This window comes from Sarcophilus harrisii, chromosome 2, assembly GCF_902635505.1.
Source record: "Sarcophilus harrisii chromosome 2, mSarHar1.11, whole genome shotgun sequence".
NCBI lineage: Eukaryota > Metazoa > Chordata > Mammalia > Dasyuromorphia > Dasyuridae > Sarcophilus > Sarcophilus harrisii.
Genome location: NC_045427.1, coordinates 89,455,181 through 89,476,944, shown reverse-complemented (window position 1 = coordinate 89,476,944; position 21,764 = coordinate 89,455,181). Strand labels below are relative to the sequence as shown.

The 21,764-nt window shown below is 36.1% G+C and overlaps 2 protein-coding genes across 5 annotated transcripts in view; one reads left to right on the top strand and one right to left on the bottom strand.

Annotated features, from left to right (window-relative positions):
- The window catches only part of LHCGR (luteinizing hormone/choriogonadotropin receptor), a 77,212-nt gene that overhangs the window by 51,574 nt on the left and 3,874 nt on the right, over positions 1-21,764 (top strand). For 3 of the 4 annotated variants that reach the window (XM_031950458.1, XM_031950457.1, XM_003758292.2), the window contains 4 exons: positions 5,469-5,537; positions 11,324-11,398; positions 14,555-14,740; positions 20,645-20,725. In XM_031950458.1, the coding sequence (XP_031806318.1) occupies positions 5,469-5,537; positions 11,324-11,398; positions 14,555-14,740; positions 20,645-20,725 (411 nt within the window). The remainder of the gene's footprint in view (positions 1-5,468; positions 5,538-11,323; positions 11,399-14,554; positions 14,741-20,644; positions 20,726-21,764) is intronic. The other variant, XM_031950459.1, reaches the window with a different exon arrangement.
- Positions 19,970-21,764, bottom strand: part of GTF2A1L (general transcription factor IIA subunit 1 like) — an 81,775-nt gene continuing 79,980 nt past the window's right edge. The window contains exon 11 of the mRNA XM_031950461.1: positions 19,970-20,122. Within this exon, the coding sequence (XP_031806321.1) occupies positions 20,115-20,122 (8 nt within the window). The 3' untranslated portion in view covers positions 19,970-20,114. The remainder of the gene's footprint in view (positions 20,123-21,764) is intronic.

Here is a 21,764-nt window from a genome sequence, read left to right as displayed (position 1 = left end):
TAAACTTGAAAACATCAGTTTCTTAGAAAAGAAACCCCTGTTTGTTGAGAACTGTTAGGAACAAATGGAAAATAAGTTTGGCAGTAATTTGGCTTGTACCAGTACCTTACACCATATGCCACAATAAATTCAATATGGATATGCAACCTGAATATTAAAAGTCATATGATGAACAAATTGAAAGAGAAGAAGATCATATTCCCTTCTTAGCCATGGAAAATTGAATTCTTAACCACTAAAAGGATAAATACAATTATAAAAGATAAATTAAATAATTTAGTTCTGTGAAATGGAAACCTTTTTTATAAGTAAAATTAATGCATCTAACCTAGGAAAGGAAGCAGTCATTTGAATAATTTTTTTTCAAATTCCTCAGATAAGAGTTTGTATACCCAAAATACATAGACAGCAAAGAAAAACATATTAGACAAAAAAAGACGCTATCCAATGGATAAGTAATCAGAATATATGAACAATTTTGGAAAGAATTTCAAACTCCTGAAAACTATATGAAAGCATTCCCCAAATCATTAATAAAAAAAATTCAAATCAAAATAGCCTTAAGATTTTATTCCATACTTCCCAAAACTGGAAAAATAACAATAACAATAATAATGTGAATAGTCAATTTTTTAAAGCTTTTTATTTTCAAAACATATGCATGGATAATTTTTCAACATTGACCCTTGGATAGCCTTGTGTTTCAGATATTCCCCTCCTTTCCTCCACCCCTTCACCTAGATAGCAAGCAATCTAATATATGTTATACATGTTAAAATATATGTTAAATCCAATATGTATAAACATTTTTATACAGTTCTCTTGTTACACAAGAAAAATCAAATCAAAAAGGAAAGAAAACAAGTTAAAAAATGCAAGTGAACATCAAACAGATTGAGAATGTTATGTTGTGATCCACATTCAGTTCCCACAGTCCTTTCTCTGAGTGTAGATGACTCTTCATTACAAAATCATTGGAACTGGCATCAATCATCTCAGTATTGGAAAGAGTCACCTTCATCAGAATTGATCATCCTATATAATATTGCTGTTGCTATGTACAATGATCTCCTAGTTCTGCTCATTTCACTTCGCATCATTTCATGTAAGTCTCTCCAGACCTATCTAAAATCATCCTCCTGATCGTTTCTTATAGAACAATAATGTGAATAGTCAATATTGAAGAGGTTTTGGAAAGATTGCACTAATGCATTGTTGGTGCAGTTGTATATAGGTATTCTAAAAAGCAGTTTGGAAATATGCAAATAAAGTGACTACCCTTTAATACAAATATTGAACTATTAAGGATAGATTCCAAGGAGATCAATGACAAAAAGACTCCATATATACCAAAATATTTATAGCAAAGAGTAGGTTGTCTATTGATTGAGAAAGGGCTAAACAAATTGTGGTACATTAATGAAATGAAAGAGCACTATGATGTAATGTCTCCCCTTTCTTCAAAAAAAAAAAAAAAAGATGATGTCACTTGATCCATCTTTCCCTGCCAGCTATTCTCCCACAGTACTCTTCTCTTTTGTAAGAGAAGGTTGAGAAGGTTGTCTATGATAAATGCTTCTACTCCCTTTCCTTGCTCTCTCTTAACTCTCTGCAATTTGTCTTTTGACCTCATCATTCAACTGAATAACTCTTTCCAAAGTTACTAATAATCTCTTAATTCCCAAATCTAACAGCTTTTTCTCAATTCTCATCTATCTTGATCTCTCTGGAGTCTATGATCTTATCAACAATCATCTTTACCTTGATCCTCTCATGTCTCTAGATCTCTAGAAATCTAGACTCACCTGTCATAGTTCTCCTCCTATTCATCTGGCTGTTTCATCTCAGTCTCCTTTGCTCAGGCTTCATCTGGGTCACACTCATTAACAGTGGGTGAACCAAGGCTCTGTCCCGTGCCATCTTCTTTTCTCTCTCCATACTGCTTCACTTATTGATCTCATCAGCTCCTATGGATTCAATTATCATCTCTATTCACATGATCCTCAAATGTAATTAGCCAGTCCTTATTTCTCTGTTGACCTCTACTCATATATCTCCAAATACCTATAGGACATATCTAAGATGTTCTGAAGACATCTTAAACTCAACATGTCTTAACAAGTTAACATAACATCTTAAACTCAAAATGTAACTCATTTTCTAACTTCCATATTATTGTTGAAAGTTCTGCCATCCACTGAGTCTTCCAGGCTTGCAATTTAGGTATCCTCAATTTTGTTATCAGACAACTTACTTTTTTTTCTCTTTTGTTCTACTATTGTTTGATGTCTCTTGGAGTTCCTGAATGCTGTTTGATCTCTTCTAGCTTTTAGGAAGTCCATTACTTACTTGGCTAAAGTTTTACTATTTTCTTTCCTAAACTATTTGTTCTTCCAATTGTTTCCTCCAGAGTTTCTCTTTCATTATTTAATTTCTTGCTTCATTTCTTCTAGGTATTCATGTAGTCTTTAGGATGATACAAAGTTGGAAGAAATAGTTATGGTAGATGACAGATCATTATAAGCCAGAAATGACTATCTAAAATTAAAAAGATTCAATTTAAACAAAAACAAATGTTAAGCCTTGCATTTAGGTTTCAAAAAATCCATTCTACCTTTATAGAAAGGGAAAGGCTTAGAAATTCACATGGGAACAGATTAGAGTTTTGTATGCTACAAACTCTGTATGAATCACTCAGGTCCTCAATTTCTTCATCTGTAAATGAGTAGAGGTGGAGAGTGAAATAAATGACTTTTACAGTCCTCCCATATCTATGATCTTATGATCCTTTGAGCATGGAGGCATATAAAAAAGCTCATATCAATAAGTCACCATGCAATAAGCATATATTAAGTGCCCATATGTGCCAGGCTTTGTTCTAAATGCCAAGATACAAAAAAAATAGCAAAAAAGTCCCTTCCCTCGAGGAGTTCATAATTCAATCAGGAAGACAATATACAAACAAATATGTAATTCTGGAGAAACCACACCTTCATTTCCAACTAATTCCTAATGCTTTAGATTCATTTTTTCCTTCAACCTCTTTACCAAGTAATTAGGGTCTTAAACAAATGTTATCATCTGTCCATACTGAGTCTGTTTCACAAAGAGATCATAAAAAAGAGGAAAAAAACCACTTATGAAAAAATGTTTGTGGCAGCCCTTTTTATAGTGGCAAGGGACTAGAAACTGAGTGGATGCCCATCAGTTGGGGGATGGCTGAATAAATTATGGTCTATGGATGTAATGGAATATTATTGTTCTATAAGAAATGATGCAGCAGGATGATTTCAGAAAGGCCTGGAGTGATTTACATGAACTGATGCTAAGTCAAGTGAGTAGAACCAGGAGAACATTGAACACAGCAACAAGATTACATGATGGTGAACTCTGATGGACATGACTCTTTTCAACAAAGAGGTAGTTCAGGCCATTTTCAATAGTCTTGTGATGGAGAGAGTTACTTGCACTGAGAGAGAGGACTGTGGGAACTGAGTGTGGATTCCAAAATAGCATTTTCTCTTTTTTGTTGTTTGCTTGCATTTTGTTTTCTTTCCCATTTTTTTCCTTTTTGATCTGATTTTTCTTGTGCAGCACCATAATTATGGAAATATGTATAGAAGAATTGCACATTTTAATATATATTGAATTACTTGCCATCTAGGAGAGAGCATGGAGGGAAGGGAGGGAGAAAAAAATTGGAACACAAGGTTTTACAAATGTGAATGTTGAAAATTATTTATGTGTATGTTTTGAAAATAAAAAGTTTTTTAAAAGAAAGGAATAAAAAATGAAGGAAGGAAGAGAGAAAGAAAGAATGAGAAAAAGAGAGAAAGAAAGAGACAGAGAGACAGAGAAAGAGAAAGAAAGAAAGAAAGAAAGAAAGAAAGAAAGAAAGAAAGAAAGAAAGAAAGAAAGAAAGAAAGAAAGAAAGAGTTCCTAGAAACAAGCTATTTATACCTTCCTAGGATCAGCCAAGTCACATTCACCAAAATTCATCACCACTGGTAGATTGGAGACTCATTGATGAATTATCTGACAATGACAATCTCAGTCAGTTGTTGGTATCTGTTGACCACCAACCATGAGCTTGGCCCTATTAAGTTTCAAATAGAGCACAAGGCATGAACCCTCCTCTCGTGAATCTTACAATCTAATTGGAGAAAGAAAACTAGTTCAAATAAGTCAACAGGGCACCCAAATCAGACTACTATATAAATGTTGTGCTGTAGCACAGAACATAAATTCTACAGAAATTCATAGAAGACACAATTCATAGAGAATTGAGCTAAGCAGGGGAGGTTCCCTAGAGATGATGGTGTGATTTGAACTTGAGATGAAGAGGAAATGAAGAGAAAAACCAGTTGGATATTTCAAAGAATATCTACAAAGTGTATGTGTATATATATATATATATATATATATATATATATATATGGTGTAGTTGTAGTTCAGCTATAATACTTAGCAACCTGTTTCATAATTCCATCTCATAATCATGAATTATTTTGTAATGCAAATAACCCCTCAATAATTTATTTGTTTTGGAAACATTTTTTCCCAAAAAAACCTAGCTGTGTCACTTCCTTTCTCTGGTTTCAATTTCCTCATCTGTAAAAATAAAAGAATTGAAATAGATCTTGAATTTAGGGTTAGAAGAAACCTTTGAAATCATCTAGTCCAACCCCCAAATTTTATAACTAGAGTTCTTAAATGTTTTTGTATCATGGACCTCTTTGGCAAGCTGGTAAAGCCTGGGGACTTTTTCTAAGAATATCTTTCCAAATATGGAAATATGTTTAGAAGAATTAAAGAAGGAGAAAAATTTGGAATGCAAAATTTTGCATAGGTAAATGCTGAAAACTATCTTTTCACATATTTGGAAAAATATAATACTATTTAAGAATAATAAAATCCTTGAAGGAAACGCAAATCTCAGATAGTTAAAATAAGGATGTAATTTTTCCCCATCTAAGTTCATGGACCTTTTAAATCTATTCATAGACCCCTTAGGAAATCTGTGTATTTCAGCTTTAGAGATCCTGTTTTTCAGGTAAGGACATTGAGACTTTCCCCAAAACAATAAAACTAATATTTGAACTAGGTCCTCTGAATCTATAATCACTAGTCTTTCCACTGGGGAACCATGTTGACCTCTAAAATCTTTTTTTAAGCTCTAAGAGCTTATTTGATTCTATTCCATTGGATTGTCTCAAAGTGACTCCCACCCATATCCACATTACCACAATACTACACACAAAAACTAAACTAAAACTTTTCCCTGACCTCTAGAAGCTGACAATCTTAAAAAAAGTCAGCCTCTTGTTAGTGAGACATGCTGCTAGAAATGTCTGAATTATAGTAATTCAGAAATGCCCAAAGGAAGAATCATTTTTCCACTTTTTAATCTCATTTCTTTGAGTTCTATTCTGTCCCTGCTCCCCATCTCATCACCCCTTTTTCTGCAGCAAACTATATGGAAACGGATTTGAAGAAATACAAAGTCACGCATTCAATGGGACAACGCTGATTTCACTGTAAGTATTCTCCTTATTCCCGCAACTCATGAATAAAAATGAAACATTAATCTGGCCACCAGATCAAATTCAATCTTTAGCAACTAACTCTAGGTAAAAATAAACTTTCAAGTGGTTAGTCATCAGCACTTCAATATGTTACCAAGCAACTGACTGGCTGAAAACCCCAAAGCACCCTACTTTCAAAGATAGAGCAGGCTGCCTCCCTACATAGAGGTTGACAGTTTGCTAAATATTCAATAACACCACTTCATACCTTCTTCATCTCACAACTTCCCTCTATAACCCCCTTTTCAGAGAGATTATATCTTAGAGAAGGCACAATTTTAGGGGGGAAATTCTTAGGGGCTTTCTTTCTAGATACCACTGTAGAGAAATCAAAACTTAATTTTCTTGCTGGTCAAAAGTCCTAATATTCAAGTTACCACCATAGCACTTGGTCCTAGATCAATCCTTGCTTAGACAGAGTTCACTCATCTTTAGCTCAGTAAGAGAATCATACCCCAACTCTGATTTCTCCTTCTCTTTTACTATTCTTTGGTCCTTTAGTCTCATGTCAAAGCAATGATAGATCTCTTGTACAGATGATGACCCAGTGATGAAAAATAGGTTAAAGAAAACCTGTTTTAAAATAGCTATGCCATACTGAATGTCTAGAAGAAGGCATTTAAAACAAAACTATTTTGCAGCAAGTATATATATAATAATCTATTTTTTGAAGATGAAATAAATTAAGGAAACTACCTATATTACCAAAAAAAAATCACACAGATCTTGACCTCATGACAAGTTAAAATTCCATAAAAGAAGAAACTTAATTTGGTCTCAAACCTGAGCCAAAACCCTTTTATATATGTCTCCATACATAATGATAGCTTTTACCTTATTCTATATGTAGATGTATCTACAGATAAGTATGGTTTAAATATGTAGAGATACACATGCAACAGTCCAATTGACATGTCTAATTCATGGTCCATGGGTTCTTTAGATCAGTTTTGGTCATGAATATACTTAGATACTCATGTTCTGTGTAATATTTGTTTCAATAAAAATTTCTATTGAAATTCAATTTCCACCTGTATAATACTGTAAAAAGAAAAAGGAACATTAATAGGAAGTATTTTGCAGAAAGGAAGGAACGAACGAACGAACGAAGGAAGAAAGGAAGGGAGGGAAGGAAGGAGGGAGGGAGAGAGGAAGGAAGGAAGGAAAGGGAAAGGAGAAAAGGGAGTAAGACAGATCTTTTAGTTAATGCCCCATATTCAGTACTTATTCAATCCAGTCTCCAGTTATCTAATAATCAGTGACATTTGAAACTAATATTAAATCTTAGTAAGAGTTGAGGTCAGCAAGTATGTGCTCACTTATGTTCACTAGACTAAATTTAAGTCAGAAAAGAATTTTAAAATCTTCATTGAAAAGGGTTTTAAAAAAAGGGAAAACTTTAAGTATTAAAGTGTTATAGAAATATATTATTATTAGTCAAGTCAAGAAGAATTTATTAAGTACTTACCATTTGCTAGTCATTGTGCTGCCTATTATTATTATCACTGTTGTTTTTCCGATTTGTTCCCAATTATCTAGAGAATCAATGTCACCAAAATCTACTATTCCTAGTACTCTTTTTTTTTTCATGAGACAATTGGGGTTAAGTAACTTGACCAGGATCACACAGCTAGGAAGTATTAAGTGTCTGAGATGAGATTTGAACTCAGGTCCTCCTGATTTCAGGACCAGTGCTAAATCCACTATGCCATCTAGCTGCTCCTGTGCCTAGCATTCTTCTGGCTTATGGAATGATCTTATTTTTTTCTTTTAGCCTGTCCCATTGAATGTTAAAAGGTAGTCACATGACTATGTGTTGTCTACCAAAAAGACTCCCCCCACTATTCAGAATAGTCCCCCAAAGCAGAAAGCAGGGAAGTATGGTCAATTTATTTGTTTTTTGACTGGATTACAAAATGTGTAGATAAAAAAAGATTATAGTAGATGGAAGAGAACTGGGCTTTAATAAACCATGCAAAGCTCTCTCTTGTGAAAATGTGAACAATTAATTTGAACTGGTTGTCATGGGGATTATTTACTCACATGGCACAATTTGAAAGATTTACGATCATAACTGAACATAATTAAAACAAACTGAAACCCGAGGACGAACTGTGGCAGCTTGGGAAAGGAAACTCCATTTGATTTAGATTTCAAATAGCAATTGATTCTGACAACCTGATCTCTTTGAAAGTTGAAATATACTCAAGGGATAGGAATGTGCAAAATGTGTGCATTCTAAGATACATATGAAAGGACTGAAGGTTTCCACAGTAACACTCTGAGAAGAAGCATCCCCAAAACAGTCCCTGGAGGGAATGGGCTGCCATGGTACTGATGATTTTTAGATGACAGGCATGATTTGGAGACCATCAGAAAGACAGGGAGGAAGATATAAAGCATCCCACTTTGAGACTAATGCCCAGTTAATAGCTGATCATTATTTACTTTAAGACTTATAAAGCCCCCTGGTTGCTCTGATGTGGGTACTCTCCTCAACAATATAGCTCCTCAACCCTCCCCTGCACACTAATAGAGGTTCTTCATGACTTTATTTGACCAAAAAGTTATCATATGATCAATAACTCAACCTTTGGGGGTTTCATCACATTGGTTCTTAGAGGACAAATATTAGGTTCATCATAAGGGTAATTATTTAAAGGTCATTCCAGCTTGGTCTCAGGATCTCTTCTTCCCTCTGCCCTTGATCCTACCTTGCTAAGAAACATCATCTATAGTGGAAGTCTATTTACCATGTAGTAATGACAGGCTGAACCACATATAGACTCACTAGAAAGATTCAATTATCTTCCTGATTAATTTGTTCCCTTTTTTACTCTGGAAGTATGACATTAATAGAATAGCTAGATAACATTTATATAACACTTACTAGGTGTCTGGCATTGTGCTATACATTTTTAATAATTACACTTTATAATTATTGTCTCATTTGATCCTCACAACAAATCTTGAAGGGAGATACTGTTTTACAGATGAAGAGACTTAAACAAACAAGATTAAGTGATTGCATAGCTACTAAGTAACTGAAGCAAATTTGAATTCAGATCTTCCCTTCGCCGGGCCTGGCACTTCATCCATTGTACTGTCTAAAAGATGGGAAAGCCCATGCTTGAACCATTAGGGTAGTCAGATTCCCATTTGCTTAATAAAAGAAATGCTTTCTAGAATGTACACTGTAAGAAAGCCTTTTAAAATCACCAGGTCAAGTTAGATAAGTCAGCACTGAACAGTTAAGACTAAGGAGCTCTAGTTTAAAAAGCAACAAAAATCATCAGGCAGCTATCCAAGTAGTTACTGCCATATCCCTCTATTAGCTTTTAATACTTCTCTGACCAGACAATTTCTTGAACCCTCAGAATAGAGATCATAGCTCTTCCCCACTTCCTGGATGCCTAGTTTAATCATGACTATTCCAGACTACTTTGCCCACAGACCTTGAGCCTGAGTCGTCCTCAGCTAACAGGACTTGCCAGCTGGCCTAGTATCCACAGAGGATCAAATGCACTGCTTTTCACTGTAAAGGCTAACCCTGATACAAAAGATAGAATTCTTGTTCATCTAGCCATCTTCCTTTGTCCACACTGATTCCCCTTGATTTATGTTTTTAAATAACTTTTATCTGCAATCTGGAAAACATAACCGTTGCTTAAATGAATTTGCTTGAAATTTTTTTTTTAAGTTTAATAAAACTGCCCAGTCAATCTGCACTTTTAAGGAGCTATTTTAATTCATTAAGTGACCCAAGAGAAAGAAGTCTGAGACTTTGGGTTTTCCTTTTTTCCTCCTCAAAATCTCACTTCATGTTTTCTCACTTCATATTTGATTCTCCAAGAGATACTATGTGATCTCATGCTGATGGCAAAGCATAAGAGTAGTGACTAAAGAATGATGACTTGCAATATTATGTCTTCTCATATGACCTTCTGAAACATCAATGAATTAGAAGGAAAAGGAGATAAAACTTCTGGGTAATCCTTTATATTCTCTAGGCTCAATCTCCCAACTCCACTTTAGCACATAGGTCAAATCATTGTCCCATCTCCCCTTAAGGGGAGATCCTAAAGATACCTCTGAGGGGGAAGTAGGGTTCTTCTAATTCCTGCACTAAATGATTCCCTCTGGAAAATTCCTCCCATATGAAAACCAATGATTTTTATCCCAATATTATTTGCCAGTTCCAGTTATTATAACCCCAATATCACTTAAATAATTAATATTCCCTCAATATCATAAATAAGTAATTAAGGCCAATTAACTTTTACAAAGGGATATTTACTAAGAAGATATGGGAAGAAGAAAAATATATGTACCCCTCCCTTAACCATGCTCTCCCTCTACCACCTTGGACCCTGGACAGTATGGGCTCAAACTTATTGTGATTGCTACAAATATTTCCTCCATCTAGCTCCCTTCTCAGTGTATTATGGGCAATAGGTGAGTTACTACTCCCTTGCTTGCAGGATATGATGTCTAGGAAGTGAGGTTGCCTTTGCTGGGCTGAATCAAATAGATTAGCTTATGACACACTCTACATTGGAGAAATATACCCTACATTATGTGCCATCATGCATTTCCATAAACAAATACACCAGGCATCCATGTGAGTTGGCACCAGACAGAGCATATTATGTATATTTGAAAGACAAGGTCCTTGTTGGGCAACCTCCAGTCTCTTTAATAGAGGGCTAAGCTTTTAGGTTCCCAAAGAGAGATCAGATTTATAATGCAAGTTTCCTCTTGTCATGAGAAAGGAAAAAATTATAATTTCAATAAAGCATAAACAAAATGAGAGGCTAGAAAGAGGCAGAACTTAGAACCTGACTTTGAAAGGTACAAGATGTTTGCCAAGGGAATCTGGAAATAGGAAAGATTGGAGGGGGACCAAGAGTATAGAAATATCTGAAAGCACTTCCTAATTTTTCCAAGGACCAGTACTAAATAGTATTGTTAAACTAATAACTTATATGTATATAATAATTTTTATATATTATTTGATGCTCACAGTGAGCTAGAGAAGTCGGTAATATAGGTAAAATTTTCCCATTTTAGAGATAAAGTAATAAATCTCAGAGAAGTTAAAAGACCTAACCAAGTTTACTCAGGTGGTCAGTGAGAAAGATAAAACTCAAAGCAAAGAGTTCTGGGTCCAGATCTTGTGTTCTTTCCACTGTACCATGCTTCTTTTTGTCTAATTCTTGACATCCCATGCCATCATCCTGTCCCCATGAGCTAGCAGTTCAAGACAAATCAAGTAGAAATATGGAGAAAAAAATGGGAAAGAAGGGGAATGGTCTTGTCTAGTCAAAATAATTTTTAGTATCTCTGTATAGGCTCTGCTCTCCTTCCCAGCCTTGGTTAGCCTGGCATCATCTGCCTTCCAGGGGGCCCTAGAGAACAAATTTCCCAAGCATCTGCTATATATTGGACCTTAAATCAAACTATCCCTTGCTGGGAAAGTGGAGCAGCAGAGGAAGAGAGTTATTGGACTGTGGTCAGTATCTTTCTTCCATCTGGTAGATAGCTTTACCTAATTTTTTATTCTTTTTTTCCCTATTATCTTTTATGCAAAATGTGTATTGGTACATATGCAGAAACAAACATAATTTGGGGTATGAGTGCATACATCCACATTCCAATATTGGCACAATATACATTTAGCATTTCTCAGGAATATCCAAAAAGTTTAATTCCAAAGAAAATACCATTCTCTTCCACAGGGATTTAAAGGAGAATAAGAATCTGAGGAAAATGCACAATGACGCCTTGAGAGGGGCCACAGGACCCAATGTTTTGTGAGTATGATGGAGAACCCCCTCCCAGGGTTCACTTGTTCCCACACTAAGAGAGATGCTAAATGTTTACCCCCATCCACCCCCATTTTGCTCTGAAGTTGTTGATGAAATTATCCTCAATTTGTACTTGAAGATGTAGCTGTGGTGTGGAAATATGAAAATACCTCTAGCCTATCACCTAGTACACACAATCAGAATAGATGGAGAATATTTGAAAAAAGTCAAGAAGACCTCCCTGCTCAAAATTATCTCCACCACTTAGGATCAAGTCACTCTTAATAGTTGGGATGTTCTGTTATCATGTGCCACACACACACACACACACACACACACACACACACACAAATAATAGCTTCATTATTGTTCCTCAACTTGAGGGTCTCCAATAAATGGAATGGTATTGATGGAATAGTGCCCAGGAGGAGAACAGTCAGAAAGGCAAAAGGTAAAAAGTGGTTAATTTCTCAGCAAAATTTTGAGGTTGGAAATTTTGGTCTCCTTGCTTTTCTTTATATTTTTTCTCCCCTCTAAGTTCTGTCCTACTCCTCCATTAAGCTCCCAAATTCCACTAGTGCTTTCAGTCTAAGATTAATTTTCAACCAATTCTGTATATATCTTGTATGTACATAGCTGTCTATATGTTGTCTCTCCCATTGGAATGTAAGTTCCCAGAAAGGAACGAGCAACATTTTATCTCTCTTTATAACCTCAGTTCTCAGCCTGGCATGAAATAAGTATTTAATGCTTGTTAAATAATGAATTCTAGGTACTCAGAGACTCAGGTCCATCCTCCAGATAGTGCCCTGTCTTTAGATCTCCCTCTCCAAACTGCCTCCTTTGTCTAGATGTATAAGTAGTAGAACTCTAAAAGGATCTAGGTTCAATTAAAATACAGCTCACAATAGCTAATAAACTGATCTTTCCCAAAGAGTTAATATGCTCCCATTCCCAGAGGTTTCCATATTTTAGCAAAACATAAAGAATGAGCCTATAGTGTTGAATTTTTAGAGATGAGTGACAAATCTGTGGAGGAAATATCTTGAAATCATATCACATGATCTGCCTTCTCCTCTTCCTGTGTATAAAGCTGCAATTGGATCTACATCTCTTCTGCCAGTTTTCTCCTGATCTTGTCCTCCATTGTAGCCTTCTTCCTGGAAGTTTAGAGTGCCTGCCAAGAGATGGAGATACCAAGGGGTAGCAACTCAACTCTGACTTCTCAGTGACACAGGTCCCCTGTATTCAATTGATTCTTGATTCCTGCATCTCCTTTCACACAAGAAGAATAAGTTCAGTTCTAAATACAATCAAGTTGCTGCAAAGTAATAAAAATGCACACTGACCTCTCCTGGTAGTCTATTGTATATGTTTATTCTTCGTTGTGCCTGATGAGAATTTGTGAAAAAAAATGCAAGTGGCAAACATATTATCTTCTTTAAAACAAACAGGTCCTTGAAGAGTTAACAAAGGCATCAGCCAAAGTCCTACCTAATTAAGACCCTGTAGTTGATCGTGGTAAGACTAGAACACTGAATATAAAATCTCATTAGCAACTCATGAAGCTTGTAAAAAGTGAGTCATTTTCTAAGATTTGTTATTTTTGTGAAATAATTATTTTTAAGATTTCTGCTTCCAACTATATAGCACCTCCTCTAACACTTGAACTTTTTCCAGTTCAAAAGTGAATCTCCTTATATTTAAGAGGTATTGACCCCCATTCATTCAAGGTACAGAGAAAAAGCACTGGCTTTGGAGTCAGAGAAACTGGGTTCAAATTCCACATTTTTCCTGTACTATCTACATACTGAACCTCCTTAGGTCTCAGTCTCCTCCTCTGTAAAATTAAGGAATTGGCCAAATTGTCTCAGAAATTCTCTCAGCTGTGCCCATTACACTGTAAAAGCTATCATGGAGAAATATAAGCTAAATAAAAACTAACCAACATTTATATAACATCTTAAGGCTTATTGCAGTTTACACACATTATTTCAAGAAGGTATGCTGCCCATAGCAATTTGTTGAATAGATGACAAGCAAGGAAAAAAGGAAACAAAAAACAAGCATTTATGTCTTAAGAATTTTTACGAATTTTATTTAATCATCATAACAACCTTCAAAGATAGGTACTATTGTGATCTCTATTTTACAGTTGAGGAAACTGAGACAGATTAAGTAATTGGCTCAGAGTCACATTACTTACTACTCAACTCCTGATTTCAATTCAGGTCTTATTGAATCTAGGCCCAATATCCTACCCACTAAATATGTATAAAGAAGAAAATATAGTCATATGGGAGTATGTGATTAAGTGCAATACAAATGGTACAAACACTAAGTCCTTTGATTTCAGATCAGGGAACCATACTTCTGGATAAGGTTGGTGAAAATTGAAGGCAATCAATGTAGGAGATAGGATTTCAATTGCTTTTTGAAGGGTGAATAGGATTTTGGACTTGGATACCTGAAATTTGTACCTGATAAATTGGATACCTGATTTTGGACTTGGATACCTGAAAAATACCTGATATTTTTCATCAGTCTGGCAAATTTTGAGAATTAGGAACCTGATTAGACAGCCTGATTTTTTTTCCTATTTGGAAACTTTTCACATAGCTCTGCTTAGGGGAGCGGTTGCTTTGGAGACTGCATCTTGCTTCCTAGGTAGAAGATGGCTAATGCCATACAATAGTTCTTAATAGAATAACAAACCTGTTCTTCATGAAAACCTATCCCACTGTGCTTTATCAATCAAGGAACAAGACTTCAGAAGCCCTGAATGCTTTCTCCTGGGGTAGCACACAAAAGATGATGTCATTGCACAAACCTGCCATCTCAGAATACAAGTAATTTCATTTCTCCTAAATGCTGAATGTATGTATAGACAGAAGCACCTGCAGGTGCCACGGACTGAGACAAAAGCTTAAAGGACAGAATAATGGCTCCTTAACAACAATTAAAAATAAGATATCACTGCTTTAAGTTTATACCCAGAGAGATTGAAAGAGGCAATATGGAGAATAAATGAACAAAAAGGCAAACTCCCAAACTTAAAAAGAAAATCAGAATGATGTCATTGTCCTGAAAAGGTGTGAGGTAAAAGAAAATTTAATGAGATAAAACAAACACTTTATCTTCTTTAATCTTCTTTCTCTATAGGGATATTTCGTCTACCAAGCTGGAGGCACTGCCTAGCTATGGGCTGGAGTCCATTCAGGTGTTAATTGCCACATCATCCTATTCCCTAAAGAAATTACCACCTCGGGAAAAATTTGTCAATCTTCTGGAAGCCACCTTAACTTACCCCAGTCACTGCTGTGCATTTATAAACCTGCCAACAAAGAAGTAAGTTATTTTTTTAGGAAAACCAACCATAGTTCCAGAAATTCACATTTTCAGACTAGCCAATGTCAACCCCCTGGAGTGTGTTTTAGCCAACTGCATGTGAGTGGGATCTCTGTCAAAAGGGAAAAGAATAAGGGAAGGGAAAGATTTTTTCCCTAAGGGAACACTATTGCCAAATAGTTAATTCACCCTACATCTGCACTGCCTCTGTCACCATTCTACGCTAATTGAATTATAGCCTAATTTAGTCATTGCAAAATTGAGGACATAACTTGGCTCGTCAAAGTCTAATCAGCCCCATTCCTCCTCAGAGTTCATCATTTCCTTGGGGGATGTGAGGGGATAGGGGGAGCAGTGAGAAAGAGGTTTAAATTAACACAGTGTCTTAATCTTCTAAGTAAAACAGATGCAAAATATTGCAAAGGGATTTCTTCACTTATTTCTCTCCCAGACATATTGGAGTGAGTTTTTTTTTCTTTAGACCTCAAGACAGAAGCCAAGAGAAGCTCACCCATGATTAATTCTCTTAATAAGTAGCAAAATTGATAAGAGCCACTAAGTTTGTTCCAATTTTGGACTCCCTTACTGCCTAGATTCTCCAATTTCCCTTGGGGAAGGAAACTTTCTATGCTTCTTTTCCCATTCTCAGGGATCAAACCTAGGACAAAACAGCCAAAAGAAAATTGGAGAGGACTCTGTGTGTGTGTGTGTGTGTGTGTGTGTGTGTGAGACAGAACTTTACCATTGCCATCTTCTCCCTTCTCCTCTCCCATTTTCTCTTCTCTTCCTCTTCCTGTTTTCTCTTTTCCTCTCCTGTTTTCTCTTCTCTTCCTCTCTTTTCTTCTGTCTCTGTACCTGTCTCTCCCCCCCCTCTCTGTTATATCTTTCCCCTCTTTTTTCTCTGTTTCTCTATGTGTATCTGTCTGTCTTGTCTGTCTCTGTCTCTGTGTATCTCCTTCCATAGCACAGCAAGCATGTTCTCAGACTCTAAAATGAATTGTACTGTCCTGTCATTATTGCCTTATGTGTGACACAATGAGAAAGAAATTCTCCACTCTCTTGGGGTGTTAATTACCTAGATATAACTCTCTTGGGGTGTTAATTACCTAGATATAGGACCTGATTCTTCTTGATTTTGGAAATTACTCAGGCCAAATTGAGAAGGAACCAAAAGCTTTATCATGAAATAGACTTAAGTGAATTCAAATCAACAAATATTAAGCACCTACTCAGAGTATTAGGCAATGGAAATACAAAGCCAAAAATAAAACTGCCCTTGACCTAATTTATGGAAAGATACAGCATGTTCCTTAAAAGTACTAAAATTGTGGGTATAAGAAAGGCTTCCCTGAGGAGGCAACACCTGAGATGAGTCTTGAAGAAAGCTAAGACTTCTTAGAGGCCAAGATGAGGGCATGGATTTCCCAAATGTTGGAAAGCACAAAGGTGGGAGATATGGTATATTTGGAAAACAACTAGTAAGGTAGTTTGACTAAAATTAAAAAGCACATAAAAAATGTTTGGCTAGATATAGCTTCATATCATCTTGAAAAGAAGTCTTCAATGGAGTATCTCTAGATTCTGGACTTAGTCTATTTCATATCTGTATCAATAATCTATTGACACAAACCTGGGAGAGATCACCAACACATTAGTTGGTAGGGAAAGATTTTCAAATATCTGGACTAGATAGAACGGGCCAAAGAAAATATTTACTAGGTGTTAATGGAAAGTCCCATATGTAGTTCAAAAAAGTAACTAAAATCTGTATTGCAAATCATTTGTGTACAACTGTTTGCATGTTGTCTGCCCATTGACTGTGAACTTGAAAACAGAAACTATCATCTTTCTCCAGTGTTAGTGCAATTCCTGGCATGTAATAGGTATTTAATCAATGTTTATTGACTGGCCAATAATTATTAAATGAAAAGTATTTAAGCAGCAGTTCATTTAAAAAAACAATCTAGGTGCAAGGAAGGGAGAAAGGGTTAATACATTGACTGCAAGCTGGACAACTATGGCAGCCAAGAAAATTAACGTAATTTTTAGAATTAGGCACAGTTCACAAGACTAGATTAGTGACAATGCTACTATACTGTGCCCTGGTCAGATTAGATCAGATTATATTCAATTTTGAGTGTCACTTTTTAGAAAGGATATTGAGTGATTTTGTTTAGGCAATTCAGGTATATCTGACCCTTCATAACCTCATTTGGGGTTATCTTGGCAAAGATACTAGAATGGTTTGACATTTCCTTCTCCAGCTCATTTTACAGATGAGGAAACTGAGGCAAACAGGGATTAAGCAACTGGCCTAGGATCCCATGGCTAATTAGTGTCTGAGGCTGGATTTGAACTCAGGAAGATATCTTTCTTACTGTATTACACCATACCTCCATTGCTGCTCCCTTTAATAAGAGTACAGAAAGACAGCAATGAAGAAGAGTCTTGGGGCCATGAGGATTATTCTCCAATTATTGAAATTGGAGAAGACTACATATCCAAATATATAAAGTGATGTCATATGAAAGAAGGATTAGATTTGTTCTGGGAAACAAAAACACAGGGGAAGTGGGGAACAAAGGAACAAAGATTTATTTAATGAGCCAGGTGCCGTACTAAGTACTTTAAAAAGATTTACCAGCTTGTAGCAGTGGGTGAAAAGATACAAAGTGGACAAATTATGTTTAATATGAGGGAAAACGTCCTAACAAACTTACTTATCCAAAAGTCAAATGGACAGTGTTGGTGGGTAATGGATTTCATCCCTTCATCCAAGGTCCTTGAGGAAAAGCTAAAGGTATATGAGCCACCTTTGTGGCAAAACAAATATAAGTTCCTTAAGGAACTAGGAGAAAAGAAGACATATAAAAAAACCATAGTAAATACTTTAAAAACGGTTTTTGATGATTTCCATAATCTTATACTTCCAAGCCTACACTGTCATGGAAGGGATGTAAGGAACCTTCTGGAAGCAGCAAGACCTAAAATTCAGTTCTGGTGTTTCTGATTCAGTTTATAGGAAAAAAAGAGCTACCTCTGGGAGAAATGGTTCATCTGATATGTCAACAAACATCCCCTTAGAGGCAGCTGGGTGGTGCAGCAGAGCATCAGCCTTGGAGTCAGACATTGTGACTTTACATAAGTCACCCTCCCTATGTCCCAGTTTCCTCAGTTGTAATATGGAAGATGGGAATTTCCAGGGTTGTTGTGAAGATCAAATGAGATAATATATGTTCAGCTCTTTACAAAATTTAAAGCACTACCCCAATGCTATTGTTTTTATCAGTATCAGATGGAGAAGGAAATAGCTTCCAACTGAAAGGTTCTTTAGGTGACGATTCCAAGCTGAAGCAGACAGATGAAGCTTTGATGCTGGATGTTGAAGGGCTGCCACCGGATGCCATGGGAATATTTGTGCAGCTAGGAGCCACAGCCCTGACCTCCAGCTGCATGTTCTCGATAACACCCAGCTGTATCGAGCAGATGGCCTGCAAGGCTCCGTGGTATCTTTTATTAAGGTTTTCATGAAGAAAGAGCGATAGCATCAGAAAGCCAACAGCAGATTTGTCTCCAGAGAATACACAACATAATATGGTATCGGGACTGGAGGACCCAAAAAATTTAATCCAAAGTTTGGGGAAGTAGCTGTAATATAGCAAAGGTCAGAAATGGAATGAGGAAATCTGTGTTCAAGTCCTGACTCTGATATACACTGTCTCTGTAACTATGGTTATCATGTCCTCCTCTCCAACTAGTCAGACAAAAAGCATTTATTAAATGATTATACCAGGGGGACAAAAGCAAACACAGCTCCTCTCCTCAAGGAGCTTGACTTTATAATGGAAGTAATAACATCCAACTACATAGAGAATAGGTAAGTACAGGGGAAATTGGCAATATGATGGTACTGTTGTCAGAGGGAAGGAACTAGTGCTAAGGAAGACCAGGAAAAGGCTTCTTGCACAAGGTGAAATTTAGCTGAGAAACGAAGGCAAAAAAAATCAGTAAACAGCAATGAGATAAAGTATTCCCAGGCACAGGGGCTAAAAGTAAAAAAGATAGCAGAGGACAATAGAAATAAGAAAATATGGGAAGGGACCTGGTTATGAAGGGTTTCAAAAGCCAGGCAGTAATTTATATTTGATTCTGCAGATAATAGGGATCCACTGGAGTAGGGGTTGATATAGTCAAACCTGAAGATCATTTTGATAGCTAAGTGAAAGATGGATTGAAGTAGGGAGAGACCAGGGGAGGAAGATCAATCCTATTAGAGTTGTCTGCCCATACTGTGGTGATAATAGTGTCAGAGGAGAGGAGGTAGTTTACTGAAGATAGAATTGATACTCCTTTGGCAACAGAATGGATATAAGGGGTGAGAGAGAAGTCAGGGAAAACACAGAAAGCCTAGGCAACCTGGGAGGATGCTTGTTCTCTGGGGGCAGTTTAGGGAGAAAAATGAATCCTTTTTTGGACAAGTTTGGAGTACCTCCTCCATGACCTCCTCACTAAGTTTCTCATTACCCATTAGGCTTTGGAGTAACTCCAATCTCCTAGTTGGTGACTGCTTTTCCCGAATTCTATTTCAAAAAATCCCCAATCACATTACACATGACTCTCCTTTCTGGCTATCTCCACCACAGCCTCTTTGCCAATCCCATTACTGCTCCACCACTGCCCCCTACTCCAGCTCTGGAACTATGAACAATGACCAGATCAACTCTCTTATTGTTCCTGGATGGAATATATCAGTCTTTTATCCTATGGCCTCATTCATCATTGACATAACATACTCTCCAATCTCATTCCTCCCTCCCTTCCTCCTGTTTAAATATAAGATCCTTGAGAAATTGTTTCTGCTTTTGTATTTATATTCCCAATGCTTAGCACAATATTTGGTACAAATACTAAGTATTTGGGAGTTTTCATTTATTTCATTCTTTTGTTCTCTGGATTTCAGTGTCCCCACCTATGAAACAGTTGGATCAGATGATTTTTAAGTCCCTTTCAGTGTTAACATTTTGCGAGTCTGCATCTATGAAGTATAATCTTATAAATAGACATGAAAAGGCATGCATCCATAGAAATTTATAAAGGATAATCATTCCTAACTCTGACACTTAACCCACCTTCCCACTTTTGCACAAGAGGGTTTATATAAAGGACTTTTCTTGTCAATATGGCCAGAAAATATGTAAAGGTGACTCATACTTCTCTCAGGAGGAATTGATATTTATATATCTTACTATCTTCTGTGCTCTTTTTCTTAATCCATTTTCCCTTTGTACTTAGCCCTAACATGTTCTTAAGTGTGTAAATGTTGATATTCTTTTATGTCCTTGATATTTTTCCAGATGTCCATTGGCTAATCCATTTAGGAACCTGGGAAATGGAAGGGTGAAAAGAAAACATTTAATTCCACAAATATAAAAGCATAATATCAAAACTAGAATGTACATGGCCCCAAATCCTCAACTTTTGTTCAGTTTTTGCAAAACAAATCTCAAGATATGATTCAAAGCCATAACCTTTTATTGGTTACCTACTTACCAAGGCCAAAGTAGAGAGGATAGTGGTGAACAGCAAGCCTTAATGTACTACAAAAGGAAGCTTTTAATGAGCATTGAGAGAGCTTTGCTTTATTGCAAGAAATAGAAAATTTTTTCTCTCTAGAGCCCACACAAAATACTTAGCATTCAAGAGTGTTTTATCTAAGCTGAGAACGCTATAATGACAATTCAGAAGCCTTTAGTCTCCCACCAGGTAGCACTTCAGTTAGGACAATGGTGCAGAACACAGATGCTGGTGTAATAGGTAAAGAATTTGGAGGAACAAAACATAAATAGACATGATCAGATTTCATTTAAAAACCAAAAGCTTAACTCCTTTTTTCTTCTATTTTAGCCAGAATATTTCACTTTTCATTTTTGAAAACTTTTCTAAACAATGTGAAAGCACAGCAAGGAAACCAAATAATGAAACATTGTAAGTATTTGCATGCAAAGAAATACAAATTTGAATGTACTTCATTATTTTTGATACTAAGGGTTTTTTTTAAATATCAGATCTTGGAGGCAAAATGTTGCAAAGGATGCTTTAATAGTTGTAAAACAAGAATTTCTCTTTTCAAGTGTCACCTGTTCTATTAGGTGACATTTCTCTTGCAGCTAGGCAAGGCACTCAAAAATGGCACATTCTGTCTAACTGATCACTGCTTACTTATATGTAACATATTTCAAAACTTAATGGATTTACTCAGTTCCATTTGAAACCCATTACTAGTAGCCAGATGACACCTTAATTTATAGTGATATGACTCAGGAGAGACCTTTCTTCATTTGGTGTATATATAGTATATAACTTATAAGTTGGTTTTGATGAATTCTAGGCTGTTTCCAAAGTCATCAATATAAGCACCCTGTATGCATCTTTCTGAATAGGGATCTAGGCTAGCTAAATCACCAATCTCAGTGCCTAACCCTGGGCTCTTAAAATTTTGAAACAGAGATAAGCAGCAGAAGAAATTAAAAAAATGTTTTCCCTGGATTGTTTCATGTTTCAAATTTCTCTATTCACCAAAGGCCTCATCTCTGAGTGACTGTTAGCAGTGAGAATATAGATCAAAAATAGGTGTCTGAGAATTACATATAAAGAAATTTAGGGAGAAGAAAGACTGAGGAGTATTTATACATGGAAGACATATCTTCAAGATGCTTGGCAAGATACCCATAGTTTAATAAAGGATATCCTTTATTGACCCATATCCTCCAATCTCACTTATACTGTTTGTTACATGTCTGTCCTACTAGATCTCAACTATTTATTTCTAATAGACTTACCTTCAAATATAGATGTTACAGACTCAGAAAAATAATCATCATTTCTCCATCCTTACATTTCCTGAGGTTCAGAATTACCATTACATGCAAGATCAAGTGCCCCCAAGATAATTATTGTTTGTTCTTCCATATCATTAATTTTCTTCTCTTTCAGTTCACTCTTTTCTCTGCCTTTTTTAATCTCT